This window comes from Misgurnus anguillicaudatus, chromosome 11 (genome assembly GCF_027580225.2).
Source record: "Misgurnus anguillicaudatus chromosome 11, ASM2758022v2, whole genome shotgun sequence".
NCBI classification, from domain to species: domain Eukaryota; kingdom Metazoa; phylum Chordata; class Actinopteri; order Cypriniformes; family Cobitidae; genus Misgurnus; species Misgurnus anguillicaudatus.
This window is the reverse complement of record NC_073347.2, coordinates 28,128,158-28,146,013: the sequence shown is the minus strand read 5'-3', so window position 1 is coordinate 28,146,013 and position 17,856 is coordinate 28,128,158. Positions and strand designations below refer to the sequence as shown.

At 38.7% G+C, this 17,856-nt stretch overlaps 1 protein-coding gene across 1 annotated transcript in view; it reads left to right on the top strand.

Moving 5' to 3' along the window:
- Window positions 1-17,856, top strand: part of syne2b (spectrin repeat containing, nuclear envelope 2b) — a 191,307-nt gene that overhangs the window by 120,958 nt on the left and 52,493 nt on the right. The window contains exons 111-115 of the mRNA XM_073873482.1: window positions 79-273; window positions 2,621-2,746; window positions 3,343-3,498; window positions 6,227-6,385; window positions 6,698-6,864. Of these exons, the coding sequence (XP_073729583.1) occupies window positions 79-273; window positions 2,621-2,746; window positions 3,343-3,498; window positions 6,227-6,385; window positions 6,698-6,864 (803 nt within the window). The remainder of the gene's footprint in view (window positions 1-78; window positions 274-2,620; window positions 2,747-3,342; window positions 3,499-6,226; window positions 6,386-6,697; window positions 6,865-17,856) is intronic.

Sequence of the window (17,856 nt, the reverse complement as noted above, 5' to 3'; positions counted from 1 at the left end):
TTTAAATTGTCTTTCTCTCTTTCTATCTATTTCTCTTCCTCCCTCCCTCTGGCTCTCTCTCGGTCTTCCTCTGTGCAGCGTACTGAGCTGTTGTTTCAAAGGTCAGTGTCTGCCTATCTGTGTGTGATGGAGGTGGGCAGGCAGCTGTTCTCTGTGAGTGACATGCATACACAAACACAGCTGCAGACGGACCTGGCAGCCCTGCAGGAGGACTGGGAGCAATACCAGTGCATGCTGGGAAAGAGGAAGACTCTCATATCTGACATCATCGAGGTAATAGGATTTAATTGGGTTTGAGCGTTTTTGTGAACTACCTCACCTGTGTTCTGTTCAACTATATGTTATTTTGTTTATTTTTTACTGACCTGATGTTGTTTTAATGAGCTGGACCCACAGGATTATGGGAACTCTGTTTATTCTCAAATGTTGAAGGTCAGAGGTCATATTGGAAATCCATTAAGATAGATTGTGAGGAGTGGTATTAGATTTCAAAAGCTGTTTTTTAGGACCAGGAAACATTGATAATAGTTAATATTATTTTTCTAGTTACATCTAAAATAATTGGATAGAAAGTGCAAACTATTAAATGATTAAAGTTTAAAAGTTTATAGCCTACATATTCAGCTTTAGAGCAAATCATTGATTTTGAACTTAGTGTTTCACTACAGAAATCACAGAAACGTCTAAAGTCTATAGTATAACCCTGTCTACAAATATTTGAATGTGTGTGTATATTTCATTATGGAGGTTTAATTCAGGGATGAGTGCAGCTATGTGCGACCTACATTCCCTCTGATTCCAGTTTCACAGCTGGACTAATCCTGATCAGACCTTTATGCACACTAACACACATACAGTACAATTTTTTTTGGCCAAACATTTGTGCCGGTTATTAAATCTGTAAGATGTTTTATTATTCTGTCATGTCTAAGCTCTAAAAACATTACAAATGTTTCTGATTTTATTTCTGCCCATCTGTCTCTCTGTCCGGCTGTCTGGCTCTCCATCCAGTTATTTATATCCATAGCTGACCATGATTGTGGTGTGAATAATATGAAAGAATGTGTTAATTTATCTCTGCTATAAAACAAAGCAGATCATATTCAGTGAGGTTTGAGCGCGAGTGTGTGTGTGCGTGCGTGTGTGTGTTTCATCTATATGTGCAGTTGTCATGTGCTCAAGGATTTACAGTAAAGCCTGTCTAGAGATTTACATCTCTCTCTACAGTAAAATCTCTGCCTGTCAGATATGAAATGAATGCTAGTGCATTGCAACGTGTTGACGTTTAATAGGATACGGTTTCAGTAGCCCAGTACATGTATGATACTTTAGATATGTGAAAGCTCATGGTCACATGTAATTGATATGATTATAGGATACACATCAGTATAATACAGCATTGTGTGAGTGTGTGTGTTAACCTTTAAAGAGGACATATTACAAAAATCTGACTTATTCCATGTTTAAGTGTTATAATTGGGTCCCCAGTGCCTGTATCAACATAGAAAATGTGAAAAAGATCAACACAGTAACTTAGTTTTTGTAAACCATTCTCTGCAAGCATGTGAAAAGAATAGGTAATTGAAATTTGGGTCCCCTTGTGATGTCAGAAGGGGATAATACCACCCCTTAATCTGCACTATACAACCACGGCACTGCCATTTAATGCAGATATCATCTTATTTGCATTTAAAAGGACACACACAAAAATGCCACATTTTTGCTCACACCTACAAAGTGTCAATTTTACAGCCCAGTCTCATGAAATTACGTAGCTATAGTCACGTAATTTTTTATTCTTTTTCGTGATACTGTCACGAATTTCCGCATTTTTTTGTGATCGTATCACGAATTTCTGTTTATGTGTCATTGTCACGTATTGGTTACTCAACTGTTTTGTCCTATTTTCTTACCATTGTCGCTTCGTTTTAGGGTTAGATTTACATGAAATGACATCCTTACCTAAACCCAACTCTAACCCTAACGCCAGGCGACAATGGTTTAAGTTTAAAAAATATAAAAAAATAAATCCGAAAATTTTTTATAAACCGATACTTAGTGACATCCTAACGCAAACACCAAATCTAACCCTAAACTGGAGCGAAAATGGTTTAAAAATAGGAAAAAGCAGTTGAGTAACCAATACGTGACAATGACACATAAACAGAAATTCGGGACACGATCACGAAAAAACATAGGAATTCGTGACAGTATCACGAAAAAGAATGAAAAAATTACGTGACTACAGGTACATAATTTCGTGAGACTGGGTAGCAATTTTAACATGCTGTAATAAATTATATAGTATTTTTAACTACAATGTCACATACGCACTCTGGGGACACCAAAGATTTATTTTAAATCTTAAAAAAGTCTTGTGAAATGTCCCCTTTAATTTGGTTATATATAATGGTCACATGTTCATATGTTTGTGTGTACAGATTTATCTTCCTTAGCGATTTCTCTGTATTATTTTTAAACTTTTATAGTATTGTTACAAGCTTTGACAAGTGAGAACTGCTCCACCTTAAAAAAAATGTTACAGATATTACAAGAGCATGTCAAAACATTATAAAAGCTGTGAGGATCGCTTCATTGCAATTTATTATTATATTTGCAGAAGTGGGAGACCTGTGAGACTGGACTAGCCAATCAGGCTCAGCGTCTGGAGGAGCTACAAGCCAGACTAAAGCAGCCGATTTCAGATCAGCAGGAGGAGATGGAGGAGGAACACCTCCTTGTAAAGGTATAATAACATATATGCAGGTGACCTGAAAAAATGGTCACTTCTCACAGTGTTGGTTTTCCCAGAATCCCAAATCTACATTTCCCACATAGCAGTGCTAAATTCATGTTTCATTTTGTTTGTTTACTTTGCAGTTCTGTCCAGTTTAATGTACATGAGCCTTATAAAATTGTGCAAATCTATTGCAACAACATACCAGTAGTTTGCCCTTAAACAAAAGTAGAGTTATATGGACTTTTGTGGCATTTAAAAGTTAAAAGCACTTAAAATTAAAAGGAAAAGGAAGTGTGTGCTCAATAACTGCAACAAACAAACACAATAGCTCCTGTTTGAGTTTCAGGACACATTGGATTAACCTTTACAGGCTAATGATTCTCTCTCTCTCTCTCTCTCTCTCTCTCTCTCTCTCTCTTTCTCTCTCTCTTTCGCTCGCTTGCTCAGCCTCCCACCCAACCCCCATGTCCTATGGGCTTTAATCTAGTTGGGAGAGAGAGAGAGAGAGAGAGAGAGAGAGAGGTTGTGATTGTGTGAGGGATTTAGAGCTGAATTGTGCTCCAGTGGGTTTCTGTGTGACGGTGCTGTGTTATGTTATGCAGGAGGTTCAGGATTGTTTGGACGATTGGGCCGTCAGTTTGTCTGAGCTCAGCACCATGAAGACGGACCTGTCCCAGTACATCCTGACCGATGATGTTCTCCTCCTCCAGGAGCAAGTGGAACATCTACACTGCCAATGGGAGGACCTCTGCATCAAAGTAAGTTATTACATATAAACGTGTGTGTGGAGATTGCATGCTTAGCAACTACTGCTTTTTACAATATAAATGCCTCTGTATGAGTCACACACACACATTTAGGCAGCATCTAAACATCTGAGGACATTCAATAGACTTATATGTATAGTTTTTATGTAAGGCTGATCTACTAAAGACAAACTCTAGCTGAGCTCTAAAAAACATTTTACCATTTCAGATAAAAACACATTTTTCTTCTTGCTCCAAATGAGAGTTAACTTCGTGTGACTAATGTGTAACAAATAAAGTGTGCTTCCAGGAATGTCAGCTATTTTAAATACAGAGTGTCATCATCACACTGTTGTTATTACTCAAGAAGCAGGTGTGAGGACTTCTCTCTTGTTTTCTTTCATGTTTTTTATCAGTATTTATTGATTCAGTTGAAGTCAGTGTTCTTTTAAGATATCTTGATATAACATGTTGCTTTGGAGGCTGTTGTATCTGTTGTATGTCTGCTCAACGCTGCTGTTTTTTAATGAGTTTGGTGCTGGATCAGTCAGCTGGAGTCTCCAGGGGTCATGTTTTGGGGGTCTGGTGTGAGTTTTGGGGTCTTTAACACTGGAACGTGAGAGCAGATGGTGGTACGAGACGGAGGAGTGAATAGGAGCTGAGGTCTATAGTTCTTTGTTTTGGAAATTACTCTCTGTCACACCCCGAAGTGTGTATGTGTGATGTGGGGTGGGGGAGGCTTGGTAACAGTGGGGTCCACTTGTGGCAGCTGTTTAGTTTCTAAACTTTCTAGTGACAAGTCACTAGTGATCTTTAGTAAATGTTTTGGACAGAATTATGCATAGATTTAGATTTGCATCAGTTAATATGAAAATATACTATATTATACTATAGACCTTTGTTGTTTTCATACCCACAAACTTAGAATCGAATAGTTTTTAGAAGTGTATTATTATTAGAGATGCACAGATATAAAAACATTTTCCACTGATATCGATAGCCGATTAATCAGACTCTGCCGATACCAATAGTTTGGGGGTTACATTAACTTGCATTAACTAAATTCTGAGAATGAATGTTAATCATTCATATAATCAACATTAAAGGACAACACCATCATTTTTTTCAATATTTAACTATGTTCTTACCTCAACTTAGACTAATAAATACATACCTATCTTTTTTCAATGCGTGCACTTAATCTTTGTACAACGCATCGTGAATATGTTAGCATTTAGCCTAGCCCCATTCATTCCTTAGGATCCAAACTGGGATGAATTTAGAAGCCACCAAACACTTCCATGTTTTTCCTTTGTAAAGACTGTTACATGAGTAGTTACATGAGTAATGGGCTTTTTATAGTTGTGCGTAGGTCCTACGGCGTAGCCGCGACGGCGTAGGTTCCGCGTTGGTTTTCATTTATACTTTTACGTCGTCATCCACGTCGACGTGCAAACACACGCGCAGGGCGCTGGTAGGCAGTAACCACGCGTGTAACCACAGTAGCAGCGCGAATGTCAAAGAAGAAGAAGCTTAGCAAGTTAACCCACAAACGAAGAAGAAACAGCAACTTGTTGTGTATAATTTGAGAAGACCCGCAATGATGGAAGTAAATAAACAGCGACTTTTGATGCAGTTTGAGTTAAATCACTCCTCAACATGGCTCATCTTTGTTTTCACTGTCACAAACGGAAATACCTTAAATTTACTTTTTTTCCCACCAGACATTGAAAAACAAAGTCTGGAGTAAATGGGAACATTAATTTAAAAACTTTTACTTATCATTTAAAACTTTTTGTAACATAATTTAAAAAATTAGTCCTAAAAAATCTCATTACCGCAACAGTCATAAAACACCAACACTGACATATTTTCAAAATTACATGACAAACCTGAAAGAACATAATTTGGAGATTCTGCACATGCATTTAAAATCAAAGTATTATGCTTCTATTAATTAAATTAACATTTAATAAGCATCTGTTGCGGTAATGATAATCAAAATGTCGTGTAAGCATTCTGACAAGACAATATTTCAAATTAATTGTAAAAAAATGATCTTATCTGGTAGCCATCTTGAAGTAACTGGTCCATGTGCTTGGTCACTCAAAATCAAACTTTATTAAAATTCTGTATGTGTGCTTGAACTGTTCTCAAAAAGTGTTGCGGAGGATGAGAACATCAGGCATGGACACATAATTTTCCTAATTTTTCTTCATCATTATTTTACATGAATATTCAGTAAAAAATTTTTCTGTCATCTAAAGCAGTCTAGCAAAACATCCATTTATTTTTTTTCTTAATATTTTTGTGTTAATTTGATAAAATTACAACATAACGCATGTTCAAACACAGCCGGACACATTGCGGTAATGAGAATTTCAGCAGAAAATGAGATAAAATTTCCAATTATAAATTCTTATGTTAAAATCACACATTGTGCAAGGTAGAACACAGTATTGTGTTAATTCTGATGCTTTTTAATGTTACTATATTACACATTTTAAAGCTAAAATCATTAGTGCCGTGGTGTTTCAATGGTTTCGTGAGAATCACCCATACAGTGTACATTCTGCAGTTCATTTTAAACCCAAGAAACATGCGAAGATAAAGCAATCTTACCAAACTCTGAATATACCTTATTCACTTTCTTATCTTTTGGACTGTTTGCATTTGTATGATTCACCTGTTCTGTGTAAGGTGCTGTCATATCTTTCATGTGCTATCTGTGTGTTTGTAGGTGTCTCTGCGTAAACAGGAAATCGCTGACCGACTTAATGCCTGGATCATTTTCAATGACAAGAACCGTGAGCTGTGCGAATGGCTGACGCAGATGGAAAACAAGGTGGCACACAGCGCCGAGCTCAGCATCGAGGAGATGGTAGAAAAACTCAAGAAGGTGAGATTAAATAAAAGCAGACCAACCTCAGATATATTGTATAGTCCAATCCAGCGTTCAGCTCAGGACATAACAGAACATATAGTATCAGAAAAAGACCTCAGATTTGTGTTTGTGCTAGTGCATGACAAGATTTGTGATTAAATCAAAAGTTTACAGTTTTATACAGTTTAAATGCTGGCATTTACTGGCCAATAGGATTGAAGTGGAATTTGATATGCACGTGAAGAGTTCTAAAGACATAAATATATAAAGATAAAAACTGTAAAGATATTCATCTCTTTTACTTTCCTTTTCACACACCCACTGCAGGATTGCATGGAGGAGATCAACCTCTTTAGTGAGAATAAAACCCATCTGAAACAGCTTGGAGAACAGCTCATCACCGCCAGCAACAAGACCAAAGAGAACGAAATCAATGAAAAGATCAAGGACATTAATGACCGATGGCAGCATCTGTTCGATCATATAGAGTCCAGGTAAGACCAGAGTGACCCACACAAAAGCCATACTTTGTTTTCCTAAGCGTGTGACTTTGGTCATGTGACAGGGAGTGAAGTGAACATTGATCCGATCATGTCAATCCTGATAAAGACTCGCAGTGAGACAGTGACCAGTAGAGCTGTCGGTATGGCAGACAGGAAATGTAAAAGACAGGAAGTGTTTCTCCAGCTCCATTGGTGGGCACTGCATTAGCAGCTCCAAGATTGTGGGTTCGATCCCAAGGGAACACACATACTGATAAAAAATGTATGCACAGCAAGTCGCTTTGGATAAAATGTAAAATGCCTGAGCTGATTTGACTTATAGAAATATAAATTAAATGTAAATGTGTATGTAGCGTCAGTCCAGATGGGCAGTGTCAATTGTGAAGCTTATGCATAAGGGGGTCAGGGTGGGAGTGGTTGGTTGGTTTGACTTGTATTCATGTGATTGACAGCTCTTTGATAAGACAGATGGTAGCTGTAGCTTAATGCATGTTTGGTTGTTAGGTGGGCTGACAAAATTATGACTTAATGCAAACATTTTTGTTTAAGTATTCCTGAGCGACTATAGATTTAAATGATAGTAGCTTTGTGTCACTAATGTCAAGATTAAAGCTAAAACAGGTGTTGCAGGTGCAGGGAAACACTAAAAGTAGCTTTGTGGATCAGTAGGTAATCACAAGACTGTCTGTTTGTCTGTCCTCACCTTGAGCTAAAGCTTTACACCTGTCATTACCGTTTACCATCAGTCCATTATCACAGAATATCAAAAGTATTTCAAAGCTCAAAATAATAAGTGTTTGGTGAACTTATTACTATTAAACCTTTAAACTCTCTTTACCTAGACTGGTATTGTAGTGATAAAGTGACAGGACCATGGGAGAGGCTGTTTACAGCTAGTATTAAGATGGTTATGGTGTTGATACAGATCTGTGTCACAAATATTAAAATCTGCATTGATAAATCTGTTGAAGTCATTTGTTTTCACTGTGTATGAGGTTAAAGTTCATAGCTTTGACTTCAGCATGCTCGGCTGACCTCTGTTATCTGTGTTTCTCTATTGATTGATCAGAACTGATTTTATTTTGTGTGCGAGTCATTCGAGGAGACCAAAAAACTTCACAAGTGAATATATTTGTATATGCAGCTTACGTAGCCGTAGATTCAGCTAATGTGTGACTGAGACAAATCTCTAAGCGGGATTAGAAAAGTTGACACAGACTCTTCCGACTTTAAAATCACAGCAGAGTTCACCCAGCATCTGCGCACACACACACATACACACACACACACGGCAGCTGCTGTCTGCTAGCACAAGCTTTTGTGTCCACTCGCCATCCCATAAGTATTTAGTCTGCACGTATTTTGTCTCTCAGCCAATCAGCTTAAGGCTTAGTCATTTTGCTCTTCTTGCATTGGCTAAATGATGGCAGTCATTATATTATTGAACCTTTGGCATTTTCCAAAACTCTGCTCAGTATTGTTCTGCTCGTGTATTTAAAAACACCCCCGCTGAACAAACTCACCCACCGCTGCTACAAGTGTGGATCCAAGTGTGGTCAATTTTGGTTTTTAATTGAGATTTATACATCATCTGAAAGCTGGTTGGAAAAGATTTCGATTGATGCATGTTTTATGGGATAGGACAATATTTGGCAGAGATACAACTTTTTGTAAATCTGGAATCTGATGGTGCAAAAAAAAAAATTTTGAGAAAATTGCCTTTAAAGTTGTCTAAATGAAATTTTAAGCAACACATTTTATATATTTACGGTAGAAAATTAAAATTTCAATTGCTAACACACAATTTTGCAAACTAGTCTGGTTTTATCAAAAAACTTAACACAATTTACAAAACCACACACCCAAATAGCAAAATACCACATATATCCTGCAAAATGAAGCACTCCAACCGAAACTACGTATAACATTATCAAAATCAAACTTTGACACAAATTGGAACACACTTCATTCATATTACCAGATTTTTGTCTAACCAACTACACACAGTTGGGCATAATGAAAAGTGCACTTTTCTTTAGTATGCTTTGCCATAATACTAAAATATGTATTAGATTGTTCACATGCACAGAAATATTTGCAGATACACACACATGCTGTTGAATTTTTTTTATTTTTCACCAAACAAGTCATAACGCCTCGTCCACATCACAGGCAATATATTCCCTTGCCAGACATCGAGGAAAGAAGCGCCTTGAGCGCCTAATTCAAATTTGCACCAACATCAATCCCATCACATCTTCCATAGCCTGCAAAAGAGGCATGCGCACAAAGGGCTGCTGGTCATATACCTTCCATATATCTCTTCTATGGGGTTCAAAAATGGAAAGTATGGTGGGAGGTATTGCACGATAAATGTTTGGTAGTCAGCAAACCAGTTTTGGACTGGGGCTGCACGATGAAAGCTCACGTTGTGCCATACAACAACATACCGTTTTTTTTGGTCTACATCATTCATACACTCTGATGGTATGAGAATGTTGTGGAGTCTTTCTAGAAATGTGAGATTATGGGCTGTGTTGTATGGTCCAAGGTTGGCATGACGGTGGAGGACACCATCCATATTGGAGATGGCAGCACACATTGTGATGTTCCCACCACGTTAGCCAGAAACATCTATAATGGCTCTGTGGCCAATGACGTTCCTGTGGTCTTTTCTAGTGCTTACATCCTGATTGAAGTGTTAACAATTAACCATTCAGGTGTTTGGGCAGGTGGCACAGATATTGGCCATTTAGCTCGTGTAGTGTCATTTTGAATGGTAGTGTTTTGAAAAGGCAAACATGTGACTTTATGTCAGATTGTTGTGTCTTGTGCAGAGAACCGTGTTCAGTGCATTTAAAAAGTGCCATTGTGAATTGCATAATGTGTGTAAAGCAGGAAATGTGTTTAGACTTTTGGAGACTTGAGAAGAGGTGTTGCTCTCTGTGTGTCAGTTTAAATAGTTGGGCTGTTCATGTCATTTTAGTGTGTTAGCAATTGGAAAAAACTGTAAATGTTTGGTAGTCAGCAAACCAGTTTTGGACTGGGGCTGCACGATGAAAGCTCACGTTGTGCCATACAACAACATACCGTTTTTTTTGGTCTACATCATTCATACACTCTGATGGTATGAGAATGTTGTGGAGTCTTTCTAGAAATGTGAGATTATGGGCTGTGTTATATGGTCCAAGGTTGGCATGACGGTGGAGGACACCATCCATATTGGAGATGGCAGCACACATTGTGATGTTCCCACCACGTTAGCCAGAAACATCTATAATGGCTCTGTGGCCAATGACGTTCCTGTGGTCTTTTCTAGTGCTTACATCCTGATTGAAGTGTTAACAATTAACCATTCAGGTGTTTGGGCAGGTGGCACATATATTGGCCATTTAGCTCGTGTAGTGTCATTTTGAATGGTAGTGTTTTGAAAAGGCAAACATGTGACTTTATGTCAGATTGTTGTGTCTTGTGCAGAGAACCGTGTTCAGTGCATTTAAAAAGTACCATTGTGAATTGCAAAATATGTGTAAAGCAGAAAATGTGTTTAGACTTTTGGAGACTTGAGAAGAAGTGTTGCTCTCTGTGTGTCAGTTTAAATTGTTGTGCTGTTCATGTCATTTTAGTGTGTTAACAATTGGAAAAAACTGTAATACCCTAATGATTTTGGCATAAAAGAAAAATAGATAATTTTGACTCATACAATGTATTGTAGGCTATTGCTACAATTGAAAAGTTGGTTTCAAAACGCAATAGATCCACTTTGACTAATTTTGGTAAAAATGTGTTTTCTATACCAAGAAAGTGAAAGATGAAATCCACTATTTTCTGTTAGAAACCTTTACATAGCATCTTTAGGTTATAATAACATTAAAAAATATAGCTGCAAGCAGCGATTCGGGGCCAAGCACCTTTAGCGCAATGAGCATCCAAAGCACAAAAAGCAACATAGAAGGTATCAATAACCCAATGCGCATTGACCACCCAAGGTGCATCAAGAACACAAGGCGCAGCAAGTACCCAAAGCGTAGCAATCACACAGCAGAACCACCGCAGTGCAGAGCAGCAACAGAAAATATGACAAAAATAGAACATATGTGAACTACAGAAGGGTTGAGAAGAATAGGTGAGAAAGAACAAAACTTTAATAGAACAAATTAACACTTGCCTCAAGCGGGTTTCGAACCTATGAACTAAGCATCTCTTTCCATGTGACTAACACGATACGCCATTCAGTTAAGACGGTTCATGAGGCAGCAGAATAGACAACATCACAAGCACGGTCAACTTTGGAGCAATATTTCTAAGAAAGAGAACAGAATATAAAAAATCTGTTCGGTCATTTCTGTGCGGAATGCTCCAAACATTATACGAGCAGAACCTGCCATAAAATAAACAAAATTTGTAAAAGGAGTAGCGAAAAGATAATTTACCATATGCCTTACAATAACACATGAACAGAATGTTGGAAAATGATAAACGAGGTATCGTTGCGATCGGCATAAACCAGTGAAACTAATTTCACAAAGAATATATATATCAGACGAACGATTCAGAAGTTATGTGCAAAAATAGCCTTTTTTCATATCTCATGACCCATAGGTGGCGCTGTCACCAAATTTGCCATGGACCCCCAGTTCATGGTCGACATGAAGTGTACCAAATTTAATTTCGATTGATCAAAGAATGACCAAGATACAGCTTCAGAAACAATTTTGCGTCAACCTCGTTAAGTTCACACATTAATTACTTTTGAATAAAGAAAAAAATCAAAATTCTGTTCGGTCATTTCTATGCGGCTCACTCCAAAGATCACCTGTGCCAAATTTCATAACATTTGAACCAAATTTGAAAGAGGAGTAGCGAAAAAACTAAATACTGTACATTTCAAAATTGCCGCTACTGTAATGGGAGGAGTCTTACTGTAAAGTATCAAATTCAATAAGCGGGATGAGAGCAATCACGTGTACTAAGTAGAATTTTCATAGATCTAATGGATCACAAGTTATAACTATTTGAACATTGAATATTTGAGCTGATGGTGGCGCTATAGAGTTACTGCTAGAGACTCCATTTTTGGCCACATGAATATTTATGACCAACATTACAACTGTGCAAAATTTCATCATTTTCTTACATTCGGTTCATAGGGCTGCCATAGACTTCCATTGGGGAAGAAAAATTTACTAACAGAAACAATGACCAATATAGCTGCAAGCAGCGATACGGGGCCAAGCACCATCAGCGCAATGCAAACACAGCACAGCAAGCACACAAAGCACAGCAAGGTCACAATGCACAGCAAGCTCACAAAGCACAGAAAGCACACAAAGCACAGCAAGCACACAAAGCACAGCAAGTACTCAAAGCACAGCAAGCACACAAAGAACATTAAGGACCCAAAGCACAGCAAGAAACATACAATGTATCAATCACCCAGGGCGCATTGAGCACCCAAGGTGCATCAAGAACACAAGGCGCTGCAAAGAACCCAAAGCGTAGCAATCACAGAGCAGAACCACCGCAGTGCCAAGAAGCAACCGAAAACATGGCAAAAACTGAACATATGTGAACTACAGACAGGTCGAGAAGAATAGGTGAGAAAGAACAAAATGTAATAGAAGCGATGAACACTTGCCTCAGGCGGGATTCGAACCCAAGAACTCAGAATCTCATTGCGTGTGCCTTACCCGCCACGCCACTCAGTTGACACAGTTCAAGGAACAGCAGAAAAGAAATTACAGAGATGCAAGGATTGACATATGCCAATTACCAAAGATGTAGAAATGACACTGCAGAGCAGAAATAACAGAAATATAATGTATATGAGAATCAAAAAGCTCAAGTGAGATTGAAGACAAGAAAAACATTCTGTAGAGCAACGCTATAAAATGTAATATACAGTAATTAACTATGACAAATAGACAACATCACAGGCACGATCAACTTAACAGAGGTATTTCTCAAAAAAAATGCGTAGGTGCCAGAAAAATCTGTTCAGTCATTTCTGTGAGGATTGCTCCAAAGAACCTACGAGCAGAACCTGGCATAAAATAAACAAAATTTGTAAAAGGAGTAGCGAAAAGATAATTTACCATATGCCTTACAATAACACATTAATAGAATGTTGGAAAATAACAAATGAGGTATCGTTGCAATCGGCATAAACCAGTGAATTTAATTTCACAAAGAAAATTAATATTAGACAAAGTATTCAGAAGTTATAGGCAGTTCTATAAGAACTGTTATTGTTTATAACCCCTAGGTGGCGCCGTACTCTGACTTCCCAGGTACCTTCAGGACATCATGCCGAAGCTCCCTACCTATTTTTTCGCCGATATAGCCAATACTTCAAAAGTTATAGCAATTGTGACTCATTTCAAAATGGCAGACAAGCGGTCCGGTCAATCCCGGCATAATACACATCCACAGATGCGGCATGAGCCAAGGAATGCGTAGACACAACAATCATAATTTTCTGACAAACAATTCAGTAGTTATGGGCAAAAATAGCCTTTTTTCATATCTCATGACCCATAGGTGGCGCTGTCACCAGATTTGGTATGGACCCCCATTTCATGATCGACATGAAGCGTACCAAATTTCATCTCGATTGATCAAAGAATGACCGAGATACAGCTTCAGAACCAATTTTGCGTCAATCTCGTTAAGTTTGCGCATTAATTACTTTTGAATAAAGAAAAATATCAAAATTCTGTTCAGTCATTTCTATGCGGCTCACTCCAAAGATCACATGTGCCAAATCTCATAAGAATTTAACCAAATTTGAAGGAGGAGTAGCGAAAAAACGAAATACTGTACATTTCAAAATGGCCGATACTGTAATGGGAGGAGTCTTACTGTAAAGTATCAAATGCAATAAGCGGGATGAAAGCAATCACGTGTACTAAGTAGAATTCTCATAGATCTAATGGATCACGAGTTATAACCATTTGAACATTGAATTTTTGAGATGATGGTGGCGCTATAGAGTTACTGCTAGAGACCCCATTTTTGGCCAAATGACTATAAATGACCACCACTACAACTGTGCCAAATTTCATCATTTTCCTACATACGGTTCATATGGCTGCCATAGACTCCCATTGGGGAAGAAGATTAAGAAGAAAAATACTAACAGAAACAATAGGTGCCACAGCACCATAGGTGCTTGGCCCCTAAATATAGCTGCAAGCAGCAACACGGGGTCAAGCACCTTCGGCGCAATGCACACACAGCACAGCAAGCACACAAAGCACAGCAAGCTCACAATGCACAGCAAGCACACAAAGCACAGCAATTACACAAATCACAGCAGGCACACAAAGCACAGCAAGCTCACAAAGCACAGCAAGCACACAAAGCACAGCAAGCTCACAAAGCACAACCAGCACACAAAGCACAGCAAACTCCCAAAGCACAGTAAGCTCAGAAAGCACAGTAAGCTCACAAAGCACAGCAAGCTCACAAAGCACAGCAAGCACACAAAGCACAGTAAGCTCACAAAGCACAGTAAGCACACAAAGCATAGCAAACACACAAAGCACAGCAAGCACACAAAGCACAGCAAGCTCACAATGCACAGCAAGCACACAAAGCACAGCAAGCACACAAAGCACAGCAAGCACACAAATCACAGCAGGCACACAAAGCACAGCAAGCTCACAAAGCACAGCAAGCACACAAAGCACAGCAAGCTCACAAAGCACACAAAGCACAGCAAGCTCACAAAGCACAGCAAGCTCACAAAGCACAGCAAGCTCACAAAGCACAGCAAGCACACAAAGCACAGCAAGCACACAATGCACAGCAAGCACACAAAGCACAGCAAGAACCAGCACAATGCAGAGCAACAACAGCAAACATGGAAAAATAGAACACATGTGAACTACAGACAGGTTGAGAAGAATTGATGAGGAAGAACAAAATGTCATGACTCAGGTGGGATTCGAACCCAGGAACTCAGAATCTCAATGCATGTGGTTTAACTAGATGCACCACTCAGTTGACACAGTTTATGAGGCAGCAGACAAGAGATTAGAGAGCTGAAAGGATTAACATGTCAATCACCACAGATGCAGAATTGACACAGCAGAAGTAGAAATAACAGAAATACAATGTACATGAGTTCAAGTGAAATTGAAGACAAGCAGACCATTATGTATAGTGATGCTATACAATGTAATATACAGTCACATTAATTTATTACTATGACAAATAGACAACGTCACAGGCACGGTAAACTTTAGAGTGGTACTTCTAAGAAAGAGAACAGAATATCAAAAATCTGTTCGGTCACATCTGTGCGGATTGCTCCAAACATTATACGAGCAGAACCTGACATAAAATACACAAAATTTGTAAAAGGAGTAGCGAATAAATCATTTACTATATGCCTTACAATAACACCTGAACATAATGTTGGAAAATGACAAACAAGGTATCGTTGCGATCAGCATAAAACAGTGAATACAATTTCACAAAAAAAATGTATATCAGACAATGTATTCAGAAGTTATATGCAGTTCAATAAAAACTGTTATAGTTTATAACCCCTAGGTGGCGCTGTACTCTGACTTCCCAGGTACCTTCAGGATATCATGTCGAAGGTCCTTACCATTTTTTGCGCGGATATGTCCAATAGTTCATAAAATATAACAATTTATTTGAAATTTCAAAATGGCGGACAGGCGGTTTGGTCAAACAGGGCATAATTCACATCGACAGATGCGACATGAAGTGAGCAATCCATAGACATCAAGATCATAATTTTCTGACAAACAGTTCAGAAGTTATGGGCAAAAATAGCCTATTTTATTATCTCATGACCCATAGGTGGCGCTGTCACCAAATTTGGCATGGACCCCAAGTTCATGGTCCACATGAAGTGTACCAAATTTCATTGCAATTGATCAAAGAATGACTGAGCTACAGCTTCAGAACCATTTTTGCGTCAACCTCGTTAAGTTTGCGCATTTATTACTTTTGAACAAAGATAAAAATCAAAATTCTGTTCGGTCATTTCTATGCGGCTCACTCCAAAGATCATCTGTGCCAAATCTCATAAGAATTGAACCACATTTGAAGGAGGAGTAGCGAAAAAACGAAATACTGTACATTTCAAAATGGCCGCTACTGTAATGGGTGGAGTCTTACTGTAAAGTATCAAATTCAATAAGCGGGATGAGAGCAATCACGTGTACTAAGTAGAATTTTCATAGATCAAATAGTTCACCAATTATAACAGTTTGAACATTGAATTTTTGGACTACTGGTGGCGCTATAGAGTTACTGCTAAAGACCCCATTTTTGGTCACATGACTATTTATGACCATCTCTACAACTGTGCCAAATTTCATCATTTTCCTATGTACGGTTCATAGGGCTGCCATAGACTCCCATTGGGGAAAAATAATAATAATAATAATACTAACAGAAACAATAGGTGTCTCAGCACCTTCGGTGCTTGACCCCTAAATATAGCTGCAAGCAGCGATACGGGGCCAAGCACAATCAGCGCAATGAGCTCCCAAAGCACAGCAAGAAAGATACAACTTATCAATCACCCAGGGTGCATTGAGCACCCAAGGTGCATCAAGAACACAAGGCTCAGCAAAGAACCCAAAGCGTAGCAATGACAGAGCAGAACCACCGCAGTGCAGAGCAGCAACAGAAAACATGGCAAAAATAGAACATATGTGAACTACAGACAGGTCAAAAAGAATAGGTGAGAGAGAACTAAACTATAATAGAAGAAATTAACACCTGGCTCAGGTGGGATTCGAACCCATGAACTCAGAATCTCTATGCAAACGACTTAACAGATGCGCCACTCAGTAGACACAGCTCAAGGAGCAGCAGAAAAGAGCTTACATGCCATACAAAGATTCAGAAGTTATAAGCAGTTCTATAAGAACTGTTATAGTTTATACCCCTAGGTGGCGCTGTTCTCTGATTTCCTCAGGACGTCATGCCGAAGCTCCCTACCGATTTTTGCGCCGATATATCCGATACTTCAAAAGTTATAGCAATTTATCACAGATTTCAAAATGGCGGACAGGCGGTTCGGTCAATCCCGGCATAATACATATCGGCAGATGCAGCATGAGCCAAGGAATCCGCAGACACCAAGATCATAATTTTCTGACAAACGATTCAGAAGTTATGCGCAAAAATAGCCTTTTTTCCTATCTCATGACCCATAGGTGGCGCTGTCACCAAATTTGGCATGGACCCCCATTTCATGGTCGACATGAAGCGTACCAAATTTCATCTCGATTGATCAAAGAATGACCGAGATACAGCCTCAGAACCAATTTTGCGTCAATCTCGTTAAGTTCACGCATTAATTACTTTTGAATAAAGAAAAATATCAAAATTCTGTTCAGTCATTTCTATGCGGCTCACTCCAAAGATCACATGTGCCAAATCTCATAAGAATTTAACCAAATTTGAAGGAGGAGTAGCGAAAAAACGAAATACTGTACATTTCAAAATTGCCGCTACTGTAATGGGAGGAGTCTTACTGTAAAGTATCAAATTCAATAAGCGGGATGAGAGCAATCACGTGTACTAAGTAGAATTTTCATAGATCTAATGGATCACAAGTTATAACTATTTGAACATTGAATTTTTGAGATGATGGTGGCGCTATAGAGTTACTGCTAGAGACTCCATTTTTGGCCACATGACTATTTATGACCACCACTACAACTATGCCAAATTTCATCATTTTCTTACATTCGGTTCATAGGGCTGCCATAGACTTCCATTGGGGAAGAAAAATTTACTAACAGAAACAATGACCAATATAGCTGCAAGCAGCAATTGCGGGGTCAAGCACCTTCGGCGCAATGAACACACAGCACAGCAAGCACACAAAGCACAGCAAGCTCACAATGCACAGCAAGAACACAAAGCACAGCAATTACACAAATCACAGCAAGCTCACAAAGCACAGCAAGCTCACAAAGCACAGCAAGC